The 20,655-nt window shown below is 47.5% G+C and overlaps 1 protein-coding gene across 1 annotated transcript in view; it reads right to left on the bottom strand.

Moving 5' to 3' along the window:
• Nucleotides 1-19,448, bottom strand: part of SLC43A2 (solute carrier family 43 member 2) — a 118,256-nt gene extending 98,808 nt beyond the window's left edge. Inside the window, exons 1-2 of the mRNA XM_063956088.1 lie at nucleotides 19,276-19,448; nucleotides 5,156-5,345 (exon numbers count right to left, since the gene is read on the bottom strand). Coding sequence (XP_063812158.1) covers nucleotides 5,156-5,315 — 160 coding nt within the window. The 5' untranslated portion in view covers nucleotides 5,316-5,345; nucleotides 19,276-19,448. The remainder of the gene's footprint in view (nucleotides 1-5,155; nucleotides 5,346-19,275) is intronic.
• Between the last annotated feature and the right edge of the window lie 1,207 nt (nucleotides 19,449-20,655).

Genomic DNA, 20,655 nt, shown 5'->3' on the forward strand with positions numbered 1-20,655 from the left:
TGTTGTGTAAGTGTGGCCAGGGCTTGTGGGTGTGGCCAGGGCAATATGGGCGTGTGAACTTCATAAACTTTAGCTCCATCCTCTTATACTATCAGCCTTAATGTCTCCTTAAATTTGTAAAAGTATAAAAAGTGCTTTCTTTTCTGAGGGGAATAGAAATACAATTTTAATACTTATCATTTACTGCGACCGTGTGGCAGCTGGTCATAATGATAGGCCTATTTATATGTGGAGGCCTAAAGCTGTAGTTCCATCCAGCCCATTGTTATTCTGGCCCCACTGTGTTGCAATATTGTTCTGAACTGAAGATTTGTGACTAGAGGAAGGATACTGTGACTAGAGGAAGGATACTGAACTCCATAAACTTCAGCTTTCACATCACTCACTTCACACCAGCTCATCTACTAGAAGTAACTGACTTACGAGGCACCAGTCTCCTGACTGATACCCCTTTTCCACCTCTGTAGCACGGGTCGCAGCAGTGTCGCCTGACACGGCTGCGACCCGTGCTGTAGTCCCCTTTCACACAGCGCTCATAACCCGGCATATTGATCCGGGAATTTGCTGGGGGACCCTTTTCCACTAGGAAAAAACACGGGTAAATGCGCGCCCCCGCGCATTTACCCGTGTTTTGAAAGCTAGTGGAAAAGGGGTATGAGTCTATTAACATGCAGTGTCTGCAGGAGCCATACTATTACCAGTCTGCCTTGAAATGACATATAGAGTGCTTATGCAGCTTCATCTAAATTTGTTGTCTGAATTTTATGAATGTCAGTATAAATAAAATATAATTTACAAAGTATCAGAATATGCCTAGACAATGATAACGCTATATGCCAACTGTGCAGAACTGGCGCTAGACTTTATCAAGATCATTTGGTGCTATATTCGGCACCCAAAACAGTAGCTCAACAGGGGATGGGGTCAGGATCCCGGCAGTCGGAATCCAGACACAGCTTGGAATGCAGACGCCGGGATCCTGACATTGATTGAAATGCCAGCACCGGGGTCCTGACCATCAGAATCCCGCTCAAGCACTGCCGGAACAAAGCACTCGCAAGCCTTGGGGGTAGGCTTAGGCTGCAGTGGGGAGGGTTAGTTGTATGCAGTGGGTGGGAAAGGTTAGGGTTAGGCTGTGGGGAGGGTGGGTTAGGGCTAGGCACCACTGGGGAGGGTTAGGTTGCAACGTCCCCAGTTAAGGTTTTAGATTGATTATACTAATCTATACGACCATACAGAATGTTTCATTCCATGTGATCAGCACGGCTGGTGTAATGGTTAGCATTACTGCCTCACAGCACTGAGGTAATGGGTTCGATTCCCACCATGGCCCTAAGTGTGTGGAGTTTGTATATTCTCCCCGTACTTGCGTGGGTTTCCTCTGGGTACTCCGGTTTCCTCCCACAATCCAAAAATATATTGGTAGGTTAATTGGATCCCAACAAAAAATGAACCATAGTGTGAATGTGTCTGTGTGTACATGTGGTAGGAAATATAGATTGTAAGCTCCACTGGGGCAGGGACTGATGTGAATGGGCAAAATATTCTCTGTAAAGCGCTGCGGAATATGTGCGCGCTATATAAATAACTGGTAATAATAATAATAATGTGATCCATAGTCCTACATTCAGCCTGATGGTCACTACGGAAAGAAATCTCCGGTATGTACAACGCAGGGCACATAAACCCAGAGATGCTCAGTAAGAATACGAGAGTCACTGGATAAACAGAGCAATGCAAAGCTCAAGGATAGATTAAGCCTTGTACTATCCCTTGAAGCAAACAATATCCATCTGGCTTCTCCGGCATCCAATGACCTGCGCAGCTTCAAGAAAAGCGTATGCAAACAGTTCCCACACAAAATATATACTTAGGAATTACTAAAAGATAAGGAGGAAGAAAACATTTTGTAACACCAACAGGTATTATATTTGGTTTATCTCATATAACCAAAATGACATCTAAGTGAAACTACACCTGAATTTTTTTTTTTAATTATTATAATAATTATTATTATTTACTGTTTGGTCGTAATTTAACTTGAGTTGTGGATGCCACACATTACCTTTGTGAAGCAGCAGCACATTATTAGCAGTAAGGAGTGTTCACACCGACCCAAAAGTCTGTTAGCCTATGGCGGGATAGTCAAGCTGGTAAGAACCATTTAGTCACACACTAACCTGTGAGATTTATTGAGGTAAATTTACTTATATCCCTTTCACACCGCATAAATAACCCAGTATCAACCCGGCATATTTCCGGGTTGACACGGGTCAGTGTGCGGTGTGAAAGCGCCAAGTCCGAATTGCCGGGTCGCCTGACCCGGTAATTCAACCCGGGTTATAAACAGTGTTATTCCCGGGTTGAATACCCAGTCAGTGGCTGCATAAACGGATTCCCGGGTCGATGCGACCCAGGACCCGTTTACTAGATAGGGAGAGGCGGTGCGGAGATGAGCTCATCTCCCAGCGCCTCCTCCACTTCCGCCCCCGCCTCTATAGCAACCGACCCGGCATATTGCCAGGTCTGGAAGCCAGCGAAAGGGGTAGGAGAGTCTCCAATGCCGGCTCCCACCCGGGAAGGACCCGTTTCCAATTCCCAGGTGGGATCCGACATTGGAGATGTGAAAGGGGTATAAGGTCAGATTCTATCTGTTATATTCTAGAAGCAGCCAGATAAATGTTAAGTAGAATCTGACTGGTTGCTATGGGCAACATCACCAGTTCTAAAAAAACTCCCACTATAGTAAATTTACCCCATTGTGTAAATGCACAGCACTCACTCTGATACCAAAATAACTAATAATGGGACCAAGGAGGGAAAATGTGCATGTTCAGAAGGGGAACAATTGACCCTTTGAAGAGTAAACGTTGCTCCGGGACGCCGTTTGTTCCTAACCAATTTAGATATTTCTCAATGGATGCTACCATATCATTAGCAAATTCTTTCCCACACCAACATTAACTGGTTTGGATCAATAAAAAAAGCTCTGATAGCAGTAATATCAATTTGCTATGTATACACAGATTACGTTTTTGTACTAATGGTACTGGTGCACAAAAAGAGCAATTACTGGTCTGTGGAATTAATCCATGGTGTACGTCATAAGCTGAACGCTTACCATCACTTTTGGTATTTCCTAGCGATGCCAATGGAGGAGATGTTTCAAGCCTTATAAAGAGTAGTAAAGTGGACACATAAAGAAGTTGCCCATAGCTGGTTTTTATAAAGTATATTCTATAAAATGATAAGTAGTGCTAATTGGTTGCTATGCGCAACTGCACTTCTTCACTCTTTGAAAGGCTTGATACACCTCCCCCTATATCTTTTCGAAAAACAGTGAAGTCTTGATTAAGTAAAAAAAACACTTGTCACATTCAGTGGATGATCCCTTTAAATTTGTCATTCAAACGGCACATATGACAAGTGACAAGCTAACATAAAAACCTGAAACCTATAAAACATCGTCTGGCAAATTATTACCCTTTCTGAAATTGAGCCACAAATATTTCTTAGCACAGAAATCTTATTTATTAGATATAGATTATAAAATAAGCTTCATTATCAATCCATAATAGTAACAGTCTTTCATGAATGTGCTGCAGGGAACAAAAGACGTTAAATAAGGGCGTGTTTCTTGGAAATAACAGAGTCACAATGTCTAGGTCAGACAAGGGAGCGTTTCAGGTGAATCTACTCTCATGACAATAATTGGAGATGAAGACAAAATGTTAAGCAATCTGTTTAAATGCTACATGTGAATGTGAAGCTTTGTTGTGCCTTTAATGATTTGGTTATGTCCTACACACTGAAAAACCATCTTAAAACAAAATTTGTAACACAAGTGAAGTTAAATTAAAGTGGAATGATTTCATAGCCTTCACAGGGACTAGCACAGAGCCATGAACTATAAGAACTTGGGCCCTCATTCCGAGTTGATCGCTCGCTAGCAGTTTTTAGAAGCCGTGCAAACGCATTGTCGCCGCCCACGTGGGAGTGTATTTTTGCTTTGCAGAAGTGCGAACGCCTGTGCAGCAGAGCGCCTACAAAAACATTTTGTGCAAAACAAGACCAGCCCTGGACTTACTCTTCGTGTGCGTTGATTCTAACGTTGGAGGGTTGACTTTTGACGTCACACACCCGCCCAGCGTTCGCCCAGCCACGCCTGCGTTTGCCCTGGCACGCCTGCGTTTTTCCAAACACTCTGCTGACACCCAGAAACGCCCTCTTCCTGTCAATCTTCCTGCGTTGTGCCGTGCGACTAAAAGCTTCGCTAGAACCTGTGCAAACCACAAAGGACTTTGTACCTGTACATCGCGTGTGTGCATTGCGGTGCATACGCATGCGCATAAATGCAGATTTTTAGCCTGATCGCTGCGCTGCGAACAACGGCAGCTAGCGACCAACTCGGAATGACCCCCTTAGGCCAGGAACAATCGACGGGGATGTTGGCACGATTTACCATGTTGACGCGACAAATCATCTACTTTGCTACATGTGTACCCGTAATTTGCGTGCTCCCGTGGGTCGCTAGCGATATATTCTGTCGTCCCTGCTGCAGGGCCGAAGGAAGATATCGCTAGCGACCTGACGCAGTGCAAATGAAGGTATCATTCTGTCCTTCATATATGTATGGCCAATCTCCGCTATTCCGAAGGGAACTCGGCGTGGCCATTGGGACGATTGGCCATCGCTCAGGTGTGTACCTGACTTTAGGTCATGATTCTGAGTTGGGAATAAAGAAAGAGCAAGTAAGTATACACCTGCCTAAACCATATATGCAAATACATACATTTTTATTGCATGCAGAGTAAATACCAACTGCTTTTACATGTATCCCACAAATGCTGGAAAGCTTTATTTTTACACTGCAATTTAGATTTCAGTTTGGACCCACCCATGTAATTTTTTCTCTATATGGGGCTGCTACAGACATGTAGTAAGGCCATATAAATACAAGATAATAATAATTATAATAATATTAAAAGTGAGTTATTTTTGTAGCAGCATTACAAGGACATTTCCACTAGTCATAAGTACACAGTTTGTTTTTAATAATCTGAATTACACCCTAAAAGCACAGTTTAATAAATTAAGTGCCAATGTGTTATGCAAGCGGATGAGGCTGCTCAATCTGTGCTGACTTAATTTGTACCTGGATAGTGACACATGTAAGAGTAGAAGCCTTCTGACTTCAGCATGATGAGCAGGGACCCCCAGCCCAGAAGCACCGCAGAAAAGAAAAGGTTCTCCACCACAGCCGTGACTGCCATCCACCACCTGCGCCGATGCGCCGTAGCCAGTGTCGGAGCCATGTTTCTTATTTCTCTTTAGGTAATGCAAGTCTGGAAAACAAGATGTTAAAGATTACATGAAGTCTTCACACAGAAACTTTCAGAAAAACTTGTAATCATTTTTGGGGGTCAGGGCTGAGGGGGTTGTTCATTTTTGTCCTCCTACTGATCTAAGTCTATATAATTGCCCCAGCATTCTTGAATTATTTTATTGTACTACAACTGTTGCAGACTATTCAGTGGACTCAGGGGTCTTACTAGTCAATTGTGGGCCTCATAGCAAAACAAAGCAGACGATTTCTCAGCTTACTGAAGCTCCCTAACACAAATTACAGGTTTCATACAGGTTACTTAGGGCAGCAGTTGTGGCCTGATCCCTTCAGTCTTCTAGAGCCTCCATACTTGGGTTGAGGTCTTAATAGTGACCTATAATGTGACCTACAATAATAATCCCACTCTCCCTGCTACATTATCTCTTTTTATACAACCTAATATTGTACTAGCGTTTCCCACTGCCAGGTTATTGCAGAACCTACCGGGTCCAGGATCAGTGTAAATAAGAATTTACTTACCGATAATTCTATTTCTCGTAGTCCGTAGTGGATGCTGGGGACTCCGTCAGGACCATGGGGAATAGCGGGCTCCGCAGGAGACAGGGCACATCTAAAAAGCTTTTTAGGTCACATGGTGTGTACTGGCTCCTCCCCCTATGACCCCCCTCCAAGCCTCAGTTAGGTACTGTGCCCGGACGAGCGTACACAATAAGGAAGGATCTTGAATCCCGGGTAAGACTCATACCAGCCACACCAATCACACCGTACAACTTGTGATCTGAACCCAGTTAACAGTATGATAACAAAACGAAGTAGCCTCTGAAAAGATGGCTCACAACAATAGTAATAACCCGATTTTTGTAACAATAACTATGTACAAGCATTGCAGACAATCCGCACTTGGGATGGGCGCCCAGCATCCACTACGGACTACGAGAAATAGAATTATCGGTAAGTAAATTCTTATTTTCTCTAACGTCCTAGTGGATGCTGGGGACTCCGTCAGGACCATGGGGATTATACCAAAGCTCCCAAACGGGCGGGAGAGTGCGGATGACTCTGCAGCACCGAATGAGAGAACTCCAGGTCCTCTTCAGCCAGAGTATCAAATTTGTAAAATTTTACAAACGTGTTCTCCCCTGACCACGTAGCTGCTCGGCAAAGTTATAATGCCGAGACTCCTCGGGCAGCCGCCCAGGATGAGGCCACCTTCCTTGTGGAATGGGCATCTACATATTTCGGCTGTGGCAGGCCTGCCACAGAATGTGCAAGCTGAATTGTACTACAAATCTAGCGTGCAAAAGACTGCTTAGAAGCAGGAGCACCCAGCTTGTTGGGTGCATACAATATAAACAGCAAGTCAGACTTTCTGACTCCAGCCGTCCTAACTATATATATATATATATATATATATATTTTTAGGGCCCTGACAACGTCTAGTAACTTGGAGTCCTCCAAGTCCCCAGTAGCCGCAGGCACCACAATAGGTTGTTTCAGGTGAAAACGCTGACACCCCTTTAGGAAGAAACTGGAGACGAGTCCCAGTTCTGCCCCGTTCAAATGGAAAATTTTAATATGGGCTTTTGTAAAACAAAGCCGCCCATTCTGACAATCGCCTGGCCGAGGCCAGGGCTAACAACATGGTCACTTTCCATGTGAGATATTGGTCAACAGCATGGTCACTTTCCATGTGAGATATTTCAAATCCACAGATTTGAGCGGTTCAAACCAATATGATTTTAAGGAATCCCAACACTATGTTGAGATCTCACGGTGCCCCTAGAGGCACAAAAGAACTGTATATGCAATACACCCTTTACAATCTGGACTTCAGGAACTGAAGTCAATTTTTCTGGAAGAAAATCTACAGGGCCGAAATTTAAATCTTAATGAAACCCAATTTGAGGCTCAAAACACTCCTGTTTTCAGGAAGTGTAGAATCGACCTAGTTGAATTTCCTTCGTGGAGCCTTTCTGGCCTTACCCACGCAACATATTTTCACCACATGTGGTGATGACGTTGTGCGGTCACCTCCTTCCTGGCTTTGACCAAGGTAGGTATGACCTCTTATGGAATGCCTTTTTCCCTTCAGGATCCGGTATTCAACCGCCATGCCGTCAAACGCAGCCGCGGTAATTCTTGGAAAAGACATGGTACTTGCTGAAGCAAGTCCCTTCTTAGCTCCCCAGGCCCTTAGTCCTCTGTGAGCATCTCTTGAAGCTCCGGGTACCAAGTCCCTCTTGGCCCATCCGGAGCCACTAGTATAGTTCATACTCCTCTATGTCTTATAATTCTCAATACCTTGGTTATGAGAAACAGAGGAGGGAACACATACACTGACTGGTACACCCACGGTGTTACCAGAACATCCACAGCTATCGCCTGAAGGTCTCATGACCTGGCGGAATACCTGTCCCGTTTTTCGGGCGGGACGCCATCATGTCCACCCTTGGTCTCTGCCAACGGTCCACAATCATGCTGAAAAACTTCCCTATGAAGTTTCCACTCTCCCGGGTGGAGGTCATGCCTGCTGAGGAAGTCTGCTTCCCAGTCGTCCACTCCCGGAAAGAACACTGCTGACAGTGCTATCACATGATTTTCCGCCTAGCGAAAAATCCTTGCAGTTTTGTCACTGCCCTCTTGCTTCTTGTGCCGCCCTTTCTGTTTACGTGGGCGACTGCCGTGATGTTATCCCACTGGATCAATACCGGCTGACCTTGAAGCAGAGGTCTTGCTAAGTTTAGAGCCTTATAAATTTGCTCTAAGCTTATTTATGCAGAGAGAATTCTCCAGACTTAATCACACTTCCCTGGAAATTTTTTCCCTGTGTGACTGTTCTCCAGCCTCTCAGGCTGGCCTCCGTGGTCACCGGCATCCAATCCTGAATGCCAAATCTGCGGCCCTCTAGAAGATGAGCACTCTGTAATCACCACAGGAGAGACACCCTTGTCCTTGGATATAGGGTTATCCGCTGATGCATCTGAGGATGCGATCCGGACCATTTGTCCAGCAGATCCCACCGAAGAGTTCTTGCGGGAAATCTGCCGAATGGAATTGCTTCGTAATAAGCCACCATTTTTACCAGGACTCTTGTGCAATGATGCACTGACACTTTTCCTGGTTTTAGGAGGATCCCGATTAGCTCGGATAACTCCCTGGCTTTCTCCACTGGGAGAAACACGTTTTTCTGGACTGTGTCCAGAATCATCCCTATGAACAGTAGACGTGTCATCGGAAAAAGCTGCGATTTTGGAATATTTAGAATCCACTCGTGCTGTCGTAGAACTACTTAAGATAGTGCTACTCCGACCTCCAACTGTTCTCTGGACCTTGCCCTTATCAGGAAAGCGTCCATGTTTCCTTTTAAGAAAAATCATCATTCCGGCCATTACCTTGGTAAAGACCCGGGGCGCCGTGGACAACCCAAACGGCAGCGTCTGAACTGATAGTGACAGTTCTGTACCAGGAACCTGAAGTACCCTTGGTGAGAAGGGCAAATTTGGACCTGTAGGTAAGCGTCCCTGATATCCAGTGACACCATATCGTCCCCTTCTTCCTGGTTTGCTATCACTGCTCTGAGTGACTCCATCTTGATTTGAACGCTTGTATGTAAGTGTTCAAATATTTCAGATCTCACCGAGCCGGTTGGCTTCAGTACCACAATATAGTGTGGAATACTACCCCCTTCCCTGTTGTAAGAGGGGTACTTTGATTATCACCTGCTGGGAATACAGCCTGTGAATTGTGTGAGGGGGAGATGTCTCGAATTTCCAATGTACACCTGGGATACTACATGTAGGATCCCGGAGTTCCCTTGCGAGTGAGCCCCCTGCGTACTGAAACTCTTGAGATGACCCCTACCGCACCTGAGTCCGCTTGTACGGCCCCAGCGTTATGCTGCGGACTTGGCAGAAGCTGTGAGGGGCTTCTGTTCCTGGGAATGGGCTGCTTGCTGCAGTCTTCTTCCCTTTCCTCTACCCCTGGGCAGATATGACTGGCCTTTGCCCGCCTGCCCGTATGGGGACGAAAGGACTGAGACTGAAAAGACTGTGTCCTTTTTTGCCGATATATGATTCGGGGTAACAAAAGGTGGATTTTTCAGCTGTTGCCATGGCCACCAGGTCCGATGGACCGCCCCTTTATACGGCAATACTTCCACATGCCGTCTGGAATCTGCCTCACCTGACCACTGTCGTGTCTTCGTCTGGCAGATATGTACATCACATTTACTCTTGATGCCAGAATGCAAATATCCCTCTGCGCATCACGCATATATAGAAATGCATCCTTAAAATGCTCTATAGTCAATAAAATCTTGTCCCTGTCAAGGGTATCAAAATTTTCAGTCAGGAAATCCGACCAAGCCCCCTCAGCGCTGCACATCCAGGCTGAGGCGATTGCTGGTCGTAGTATAACACCAGTATGTGTGTATATACTGTCATGATATTTTTCAGCTTCCTATCAGCTGGCTTCTTGAGGGCGGCCGTATCTAGAGACGGTAACGCCCTGTTTTTTTAAGCGTGTGAGCGCCTTATCCACCCTAAGGTGTGTTTCCCAACTCGCCCTTACTTCTGGCGGGAAAGGGTATACCGCCCATAACTTTCTATCGGAGGAACCCCACGTATCATCACACACTTCATTTAATTTATCTGATTCAGGCAAAACTACAAGTAGTTTATTCACACCCTACAAAATACCCTTATTTGTGGTACTTGTAGTATCAGAAATATGTAACAGCTCCTTCATTGCCCTTAACATGTAACTCGTGGCCCTAAAGGAAAATTACGTATGTTTCTTCACCGTCGACACTGGGGTCAGTGTCCATGTCTGTGTCTGTCGACCGACTGAGGTAAATGGGCGTTTTTACAAGCCCCTGACGGTGTCTGAGACGCCTGGACCGGTACTAATTTGTCCGCCGGCCATCTCATGTCGTCAACCGTCTTGCAGCGTGTTGACATTATCACGTAATTCCATAAGTAGACCATCCATTCCGGTGTCGACTCCCTAGAGAGTGACATCAACATTACAGGCAATTTGCTCCGCCTCCTCACCAACATTTTCCTCATACATGTCGACACACACGTACCGACATACAGCACACACACAGGGAATGCTCTGATAGAGGACAGGACCCACTAGCCCTTTGGGGAGACAGAGGGAGAGTTTGCCAGCACACACCAAAAGCGCTATAATGTATATAACAACCCTAGAAGGTGTTGTTTCTATATATGCGCTCCTAATATATAATTATATCGCCAATTTTTGCCCCCCTTCTCTTTTAACCCTGTTTCTGTAGTGCAGTGCAGGGGAGAGTGGGAGCCTTCCTCACCAGCGGAGCTGATCAGGAAAATGGCGCCGTGTGCTGAGGAGAATAAGCTCCGCCCCCTTTTCGGCGGGCTTTTCCTCCCGGTTTTTTAATAACTGGCCTGGGTTAAAATACATACATATAGCCTTAATGGCTATATGTGATGTATTTATTTGCCAAATAGGTATTTATATTGCTGCCCAGGGCGCCCCCAGCAGCGCCCTGCACCCTCCGTGACCGTGTCAGTGAGCCGTGTGACAACAATGGCGCACAGCTGCAGTGCTGTGCGCTACCTCTCTGAAGACTGTGAAGTCTTCTGCCGCCTGTTTCCGGACCTCCGTTCCGCCGTCTTTCTTCAGCGTCTGTAAGGGGGATCGGCGGCGCGGCTCCGGGACGAACCCCAGGCTGACCTGTGTTCCGACTCCCTCTGGAGCTCAGTGTCCAGTAGCCTAAGACTTCAATCCTCCTGCACGCAGGTGAGTTGCAAGTCTCTCCCCTAAGTCCCTCGTTGCAGTGATCCTGTCGCCAGCAGGAATCACTGATTAGAAACCTAAAAAAAACTTTACTAAACAGCTCCTTAAGAGAGCCATCCAGTTTGCACCCTTCTCGGACGGGCACAAAAACCTAACTGAGGCTTGGAGGGGGGTCATAGGGGGAGGAGCCAGTACACACCATGTGACCTAAAAAGCTTTTTAGATGTGCCCTGTCTCCTGCGGAGCCCGCTATTCCCCATGGTCCTGACGGAGTCCCCAGCATCCACTAGGACGTTAGAGAAAAAGGGTCTCTGAAAAATAACCCGGGTCCAGTTACCCGGGAAACTGACCCAGGTAAGGGTGCAGTATAATCGGATGACCTGGGTCCCGTTTACACTGTATGGAGAGGCGGCTCACTGGCGCTTGCAGAAGATTTCCTCTCCAAACGCAGGCAAAGGGAAGATCTGCCACCAACCTGGGTCCAGCCTGCTGTGTGAACAGGATTTCAAGTTGCTGTGACATGGCTTGAAACCCATGTTCAGTTATCGGAGTCAGGGCCGGAAAAGGGGTAATAGATATAACTATAACTCCAGAGTACTCTCCGATGGGAGGTAGTTATGTTCTAGACATTACACACTGTTGTCAGTTCTCTATTATCTCTAAAACAGTGGGATGTACAGCCAGACATCACCACAATGTCCTTTTTTGTCTTAAGCCCAAGCTTTGTTGTGAGGTCATGGTATGAAATGGGAGGAGCAAGAAATAAAAGTGGGAGGAGAAATAAGTAGAAAGGGGAGGAGTTCTTTATTCTTATACCGCCCCCTCCTAAAAGAAAAGTCTAGATTCGCCCCTGCCCTGAAAATCAAGACTTTTTTGGGAATCGTCAACCAGAGCGATTAAGCAGGGCAACAGGGGCAGTTGCCCCCCACCACATACACACACAAAGGGGGCTTCCAGACAAGGTCAGTCCGACCCTGCAATTGACTGGACAGGGGCTTCAGCGGCTTTGCATTCAGCATGCATAGTTTGTATACAGCGCAGAGCAGCTCCGGAGCCCAGTACTCCCCATGAATCTAACCTGCCTCCTGGTTGCTCGTCCCCACGGCTCTGATGCAGCTGAATCCACCAGTCCTCCTCCTTGTAACTTCATACACTTCTTGGGGTGGGTACATACTTAGCGATAAATTAAATGACATCTCTCATTTTGACCCTTCCTGAGCAACGTCGTTTACTTTATCGCTATGTGTGTATGCCGCCACCGAGCAATGCGCGGCCCCGTGGATCATTAACGACCCTCGCTGTCGGTTGTGCATGCAGCTCAACTTGGACTGTTGCCCAAAAACTGAATGCACGTCCCGGCCGCGGTGTGACGTCACTGAGCGATATCGTTTGAATATCGGTCAGTGTGTGCGCACTGCCGCCAACCGCCCCGGCAGGGAAGCCAACACAATAGGCGACGTTGCTCATAGAGCACATCGTTACTCATAGAGCACATTGCCTAGTGTGTACCGTCCTGTACACCCCCAGGCCAGAATCACCCATCTGTGACTGTCACTGTTACGTTAAGCTTTTCTTTTTAATGTATCTTGTATATATACCTACTGTAATGGGCGCCTTTATTTATACAACTACATGTTCACAAGTCTGAAGAGGCCACAGAGCACTGATACAGAAACAGTAAACAAGTTGGAATAAGTCACTGGGTTAAGTCTTATCATCTATGTGATGTTATGAGGGGCAAAGATCTAATGGTTTAATTCCCTGGTAAAGACTGAAGATTATTGGGAAGGAGAAACTGACAAACAGATCACTAAACAGTTTACTTGTCGGCCAATTGCTTTCCCTCCTGATCTGTTTATTGCTATACAAACATCAGATAAGCAAGGTGACAAACACTTCAATCTTTTGACAAAATAACATCCCATCAGCCAAAAGTTTCATGCTATTAACAAAAATAATTTATTGCTTTTGCATTTCTGCAAATGCCGTTACAAAGTCCTTCCCTGGTACGAACAAATGTGCAAAGTCTAAGACACCCACTGTCAGCATCCGTACACGCTGCATTAACACTTGGGGGGTAATTCCGAGTTGATCGCAGCAGAAAGTTTGTTAGCAGTTGGGCAAAACCATGTGCACTGCAGGGGGGGGCATATATAACAGTTGCAGAGAGAGTTAAATTTGGGTGGGTTATATTGATTCTGTGCAGGGTAAATACTGGCTGCTTTATTTCTACACTGCAATTTAGATTTCAGTTTGAACACACTCCACCCAAATCTAACTCTCTCTGCACGTTATATCTGCCCCCCCTGCAGTGCACATGGGCCCTGATTCCGAGTTGTTCGCTCGCAAGCTGCTTTTAGCAGCATTGCACACGCTAAGCCGCGGCCTACTGGGAGTGAATCTTAGCTTAGCAAAATTGCGAACGAAAGATTCTCAAAATAGCGAATAGAAAATTCTTAGCAGTTTCTGAGTAGCTCGATACTTATAGGCCCTACACACTGGCCGATTTTCTGAAAGATATGAACGATCTCGTTCATAAATGAACGAGAACTCGTTCATATCTTTCAGTGTGGAGACTCCAGCGATAAACGATGCGCGTCCCCGCGCTCGTTCATCGCTGGTCTCCCGTCGGCTGTGCATGCAGGCCAATATGGACGATCTCGTCCATATTTGCCTGCACTTCAATGCAGCCGCGTGACGGGGGGAGTGAAGAAACTTCACTCCCCCCGTCACTGCCCCCCCGCCGCCGGGTCGCTCGTCGGCCGTATCCGCCGTCGGGCAGCTCGGCGGCGGGTCGGCCAGTGAGTAGGGCCCCTTACTCTGCCAGTGCGATCAGTTCAGTCAGTTTCGTTCCTGGTTTGACGTCACAAACACACCCAGCGTTCGCCCAGACACTCCCCCGTTTCTCCAGCCACTCCCGCGTTTTTCCCAGAAACGGCAGCGTTTTTTCACACACTCCCATAAAACGGACAGTTTCCGCCCAGAAACACCCACTTCCTGTCAATCACATTACGATCACCAGAACGAAGAAAAAACCTTGTAATGCCGTGAGTAAAATACCAAACTTCTTAGCAAATTTACTTGGCGCAGTCGCACTGCGGACATTGCGCATGCGCATTAGCGACTAATCGCTCCGTTGCGAAAAAAAAAAATAACAAGCGATCAACTCGGAATGACCACCTTGGTGCGTGTAGATGCACCATCAATCGCACCATCGAAACTTGTACTTGCCTTATGGCAAATGCAATTCCTACATTTAAATATGCCCTCCAATATGAGTGTCTGAGCGTCTCTATACACTGCCATGTACACCCGTCTGCGAAACTCCCATAACACGCCCATAAAATGGGCCATCTTCGTGCATGCGCTATGACAATTTCACCATTTAGGTTGCACATGATTGGCTAGCCACAGCTACTGGCCAATCATGTGCTGCTTGAAACTGAGATGAAGTACCTCTCCCCCTAATCAATTCTGCCATTGTCCAATTACTCTCAATCACAAAACTAGGAAAGTGGAAAACCCCCTTTCACAACGCAAAAAAATAACCCGGTATCGACCCGGCATATTGCCGGGTCGACACGGGTCAGTGTGTGATGTGAAAGGGGCCTTGGAGAATTCCCGGGTCGCCTGACCTAGAAAATCAACCCGGGTAATAAGAAGGGTTAAGGCCCATACACACTGGGCGATTCTGAGCTGAAAGCAGGTCATTTTTGGTGTTTTGTGCTGCTTTCAGCTCAAAACCGCCCAGTGTGTATGCCCTGGCGAGGAGCGCCGATGCGCACTCCCACTTCAACACCGGCGGCCGCCGTTCATCTTCTGGTATTACCAGTAGATAAATAGTGGGGTCAATGGCTTTCCATAGCGTCCTGCTATGGAAAGCCGTTCACCCCCGCTGACATCGCTGGGTAGGGGAGAAAAGCGCTCAATGTGTATGCTCTGAGTGATTTTCAGCCCAGCGATGTCAGCCATCATGGCTGTGCATACACGCTGGGCAAAAACGCACAGTGTGTATGCACCTTTATTCCCGGCTTGAATACCGGGTCAAGCGCAGTGTGAATGGGTTGCCGGGTCGATGCGACCCGGTACCCAGTCACAGCATAGAGAGAGGACGTGCGGAGATGAGCTCATCTCCCAGCACCGTCTCCACACCCGCCCCCGCTGCAGGCTCCGCCCCCCCTCCCCGCTATGGCAACCGACCCGACATATTGCCGCGTCAGAAAGCCAGCAGTAGCAGCACAGAGTCTCCAATGCCGGATCCCACCCTGGAAGACCCGTTTCCAATTCCTGGGTGGGTTCCAGCATTGGAGATATGAAAGGGGTATTGGGAAATGAACTGAAAATACTATCAGTGAAAACCATTTCTATCTGTGACTATGCTGATACAATGGCAGCATTCCTACACCCACAATTACTAGTAATTAATAAACCACACAGACCGACATACTGTGCATCAATTATGCATAAAGAACATCCCTCCATTTTTGTTCCTCACAGTTTACACTCATTTCCCAGTTATCCTATGGACATCTGCTTTTAGCTACCAATTAATATATTGTTACTTCACAGACCTGGAACAGACCTATGATCCACTGTAGCAAACTTGTTACTAATTAATAGAAAAGGAAATAAATTCATTCTGAAAGGGAAAGCATTACTTCTGAATGGGGTTCTCAAATCTCCATGACGTTGACCCAGTGCGTTATGGGAAAGGTCCTCTCCATGAAGCGAATCTAGATGCTACCCTTGTGGGCATAGCCCTGCATAATTTTCTGTTTTTAATGTTTATGAACTATGGGCCTAATTCATGTTTCTACCTGATTTTCTAGGCTATGGAACTGCTAATGTAAGCAAATGAAGCTGACAGCAGATACACGCCCTGAAAACGGCCATGACACGCCTGCATTTTGCCAACCACTCCCTGAAAACTCCCAGTTGACACCTCCAAATGGTCCCTTCCTGTCAATCACTGTGATGTAATCCTCATTATGAGCGAGATTGCAGCAGCGTATAGCAATCGCGGCACATGCGCAGTCTGACGATAATAGCTCCATTACGTGATAATTGGCCACTGCATACAAACATGAATTAGACCCTATGTGGGTAACTTCAAAACTGACATGAAACAAACGTGACATGACGCAAACATTTGTGAATGTGCACAAGTTAGGGATGGCTATCGATGGTTTGCCACAGTTGGTTGAGTTTTGCCACTGATGGCAGAGATCTGGTGTTTCTTCATCATCAATGGCAAAGATACGCAAATGTTTTTATTTTCCCTCCCTGATTGGACCACCATCTTCCTGTGACCAAAAGCTGGGGTGACCATCAAAGGTTTATAGTAAACCACAGATGGATATTCAACATGCGGCCCTCCAGTTGCTGTGAAAATACACCTGCAAGCATGCCCTGCCACGGTTTTGCTATGAGGGTGTAATAAAACGGTGGCAGGGCATGCTGGGATGTGTAGTACCACAGCAGCTGGAGGGCCAAATAATAAATACTCCTGCGATAGATGGATTTCCATTCATGTGAGACACCGACAGCACAATCGATGGTAGACCCATCCATGGCAATCCCAAGCCCAGGTCTATTTCCTTACATGGTCTTTGTTTAACTATAAGGAGGCAAATCAGTTCCATGTGATGTCACATCATGGGTGCTGTGCAGACACCACCCATACATACGGTACCCCAGCACCATGTTTGTCCTATGGGGTTACAAGACACAATGGGGGAATGTTGTCTGCATCAGCATTCACATGCCTTTCTGACAGCACACCATTTACATTACATAGCTCCAACTTCACATGGAACAGAATCGCCCAGTAAAATGTAATGTACATGTAACACGCTTTAATGACACAGCATATTACCCCCCATGTGTATGCAGCCTTATAATACATTCCCACTGTCAGGGCTTAAAGAGGTCCTTGTGAGGTGGTGGAACTCATGGAGGAGGACCATGGAGGCACCAGGACCTGAGGAAGGAGTAGGTGGCTGCAGCTCATCAGTAACACTAGTGCCGCCTGTATCATCGATTGACACAGATGATGGGGTGGGCTTTTCTGTTGGAATTACTGTGCAGGGCAATGGAGATGGTGGAACTAGTTCCCCCTACCATTACAGGTGGTGGAACTCAGTTCCACCTCGTTCCCCCCCACTTTAACCCCTGCCCACTGTAATACTGCACAGAGCCAACCTGTGCAGATAGGACCATGCATTCTCCTCTCTGAGGATATAATCAGTGCAAGTTTATAATAATCATCTTTTCTGCAAATGAACAATAGGTCCAAGGCTTACAAGCACCCATGCCACTATGTATACGAGGAATAAGCAGCTAAACCATGATATGACCATCTGTTATGAAAAATACCATAACACTGTATCAGTGTCATTGTTTATTGGGAATAATCATTGGCACATAGACATCAATCATGTATGACGTTCTATAACAGCACTATGTAGGATACACGCAGGGAGAGTCAGTGTGATCCGGGAACATTCGGATCAGAACTGTCGCAATAACATGCGGATGATGAGATCACAAATATGGGCATAAAGCCCCGACCGCCTGAGCCAGCGCCAGCAGCAAGGATGTTGTGGTGAAACAAACAAATAAGCGCGCTCCGGCGCTGCAGGGCCCGCCTCCCGGACGAGGATTGGTCAGCCGTCACTCGTGGGCCCCCCTGTGATTGGACGCCGAGCGGAAGCCGGGCACGAGGAGAAGACAGGTGTCAGAAGAGCCGGTTTGAACCGGCAGGCGCGAGTCTGAAGCTCTGCAGCTGGGAGTGCACGCGAGGGGGGAGCCGGGGGAAAGCGCGAGGTAGAGACTAGAGAGAGGACGGGGCGCGCGGGGCGGGAGCTAGGACGGTCAGTGAGTGTGACGGGGAGCTGTCGCCGCCTGGCCGGGGGTAATTGGGGTGACGTGCCGGGGCTGTACTATGCGGCATATGGACCGGGGCTAGGGGAGGGGTAACCCAGGAAGACGCCGGGATGGTTGGAGGCTGCTGCGGCGGGTTGCAGGATGGGGGGACCCGGAGCGGAGCACACACACAGGATGAGTGTCCGGTACAGGACGGGGCACGGGTCCTATATAGATGCGGCTCAGTGCGGGCACAGTGTAATGTCAGAGCCGGTGACACCCGGGGCAGCGAGGTATCCGTGCCCGCATGTGTTCTGTCAGCGGGCGGCACCAGCAGGGGTCAGAGCCCGGGCAGTGTATGGGGGTACATGGGGCTGTGTGACACTGCCGTCCCTCTATACTGTGCCCCATCAGAGGGGTGACACCGGGGGTGAGCAGCAGCAGCAGAGGGGTAGCGCTGGGGCAGTATATGTGTACTGTCAGTGAGGTAATGCATGGGGCAGTATATGTGTAGGGGGGTTACATGGGGCAGTATATGTGTAGGGGGGTTACATGGGGCAGTGTATGGCTGTGTGACACTGCTGTCTATAATGTGTGCAGTGTGATAGAGGGCAGGGTAGCGCTGGGGCAGTATATACTGTCTGGGGGGTGTAATGCATTGGGCAGTATATGGCTGTGACACTGCTGCTGCTGTTAGTGGTATCCTTGCACAGTGTGTGTATATACTGTGTGTGTTACATGGGGCAGTGTGTGACTTGTCACTGGTACGCCTGTGTGACGGTGTAGCATATCTATATATATGTGTGTACTGTCCATGGTACCCCCTGTGTATATAGCATATATATGTATGTACTCTGAGTGGTACCCCCTGTATACAGCATATATATGTACTGTCAGAGGTACTCCCTCTCTTCCCCTGTGTAAAGCACACGTGTGCTACCGGTGGTACCCTTGTATATAATGTGTATACTGCTGGTGGTACCCCTGTATATAATGTATATACTGCCGGTGGTACCCCTGTATATGCTGCCGGTGGTACCCCCTGTATATAATGTATACGCTGCCGGTGGTACGCCTGTTGTGTGCACAGCGCAGTTGCGGAGGATGCCCCGTGTAATGATCGCACTAGTAACTCGCACAGGACACTGTCCCCCGCTCTCGGCAGCGCATCTTCCCCGGGCGCGCTGCAGCCAGCTCCCATCACCTGTATCCCCAGCAGCACCGCTGTCACCTGTCCCCTCCTCTCCCGGTCAGTGCGGGACACCAGCCCCTTTGCTGCATCTTACCGGCTCTTGTCCTTGTTGACACCTGGCACTGCTCAGGGGGTGAGCTGTCCGGTCCGGGCTGGTGCAGCCGGTGCGGGTCCGGTGACGGCTGCTTGATCTTACTCTCCCTTGGCACGGATCGGATCCGGTGCCGCAGCCCCTGCTCGTCCTTCTCGGGCCCGACCGACTTGTTTTCTCATTTCTTTATTCAGGTCCTTTTATTGCGGAGCTTCTGAGCAAAACAGTGCTCGGCTGTGATTGGTCGGCGGGGGCTAGAGACAGACGAGAGCCAATAGGGAGGCAGCTAGATAGGGAGAAGAGATACATGTAAGTCATCTCAGCATAAGTCAGGATGGTGAGTAGTACGGTGCTACCAACATACATGTTATTATATAAATGACTCCAGGGGACACATAATCATGCACATATATTTACAGGGATCGCAAACACACAAACATGTTTATATCTAATCATGTGCTGCAGGACAAAGAATGACTCTAGCACCATTAATTGCACTGTACAGTATGAGCACTGAAACTTGATACAAGTATTGGAGGCAACAATAAGCAATTTAGTATGCGGCATACTCGGTGCTGTTCCACAAAGACAAGGAGCTGAGCTGAAATCTGACACCCAGTACTACTAACCCCACACTTCAGCACCACAATAGAGAGAAAAACAGCTGTGATGTCAGTGAGAAGGAGGACTGCCATGGTGTCAGCGATTCCGCTCATAAAACCATTTGTAGTAACAGAATTCATGTGGAAATGCAGCTTCATGTGCTGACAAAGTCAGGCTACGTCTCAGCTTCCGCTGTTATTTAGCATCTATGGAAAACCCGAGGCCAGGACCCTGGCCAAAGTTATTTCAGAGCAAAGACAAAGAAGACAACAGACTGAGACCATCACCCACAAACAACAAAAAAAAAAGTCAAGGAAGAGACAAGGGAAGCTGCCTGACCACTAGACAAAGAAATAATGTAAGCTATTGCAGCTACGCACTATTCCTTATCTTGTGAGTGTGGCCAAAGCTTAAAAAAATTGTGATTGATTTAAAAACAGCAACATATTGCAATAATGTCGTGGGTCGACGTGCATTTTATGTTTCGGCAATGCATTTATTATTCAATAAAGTGGTAAGAATTGCTTTGCTCAAGAATGGTCTGAAACTGAAAAGCAACTGCATACCAATTTAAAGTACTGTCCACAGTAATGCTTGAGCTACCTTCATGAGGAGAGAACCTTTCCTCTGATGCCACAATTCTGAGGGCAGCCGCCACTGGCAGAGTGGGCAACATTGCTGTAGTAGCTAGACAGGAAGGTGAGGCTGGCAGTGGAGTTGAGCATAAATTGAAGATGGACAAAATGAGACTGGGGTGGGCAGGTGTGGACTCAGTGGTCG

Source organism: Pseudophryne corroboree, chromosome 2 (genome assembly GCF_028390025.1).
Source record: "Pseudophryne corroboree isolate aPseCor3 chromosome 2, aPseCor3.hap2, whole genome shotgun sequence".
Taxonomy (NCBI): Eukaryota; Metazoa; Chordata; class Amphibia; order Anura; family Myobatrachidae; genus Pseudophryne; species Pseudophryne corroboree.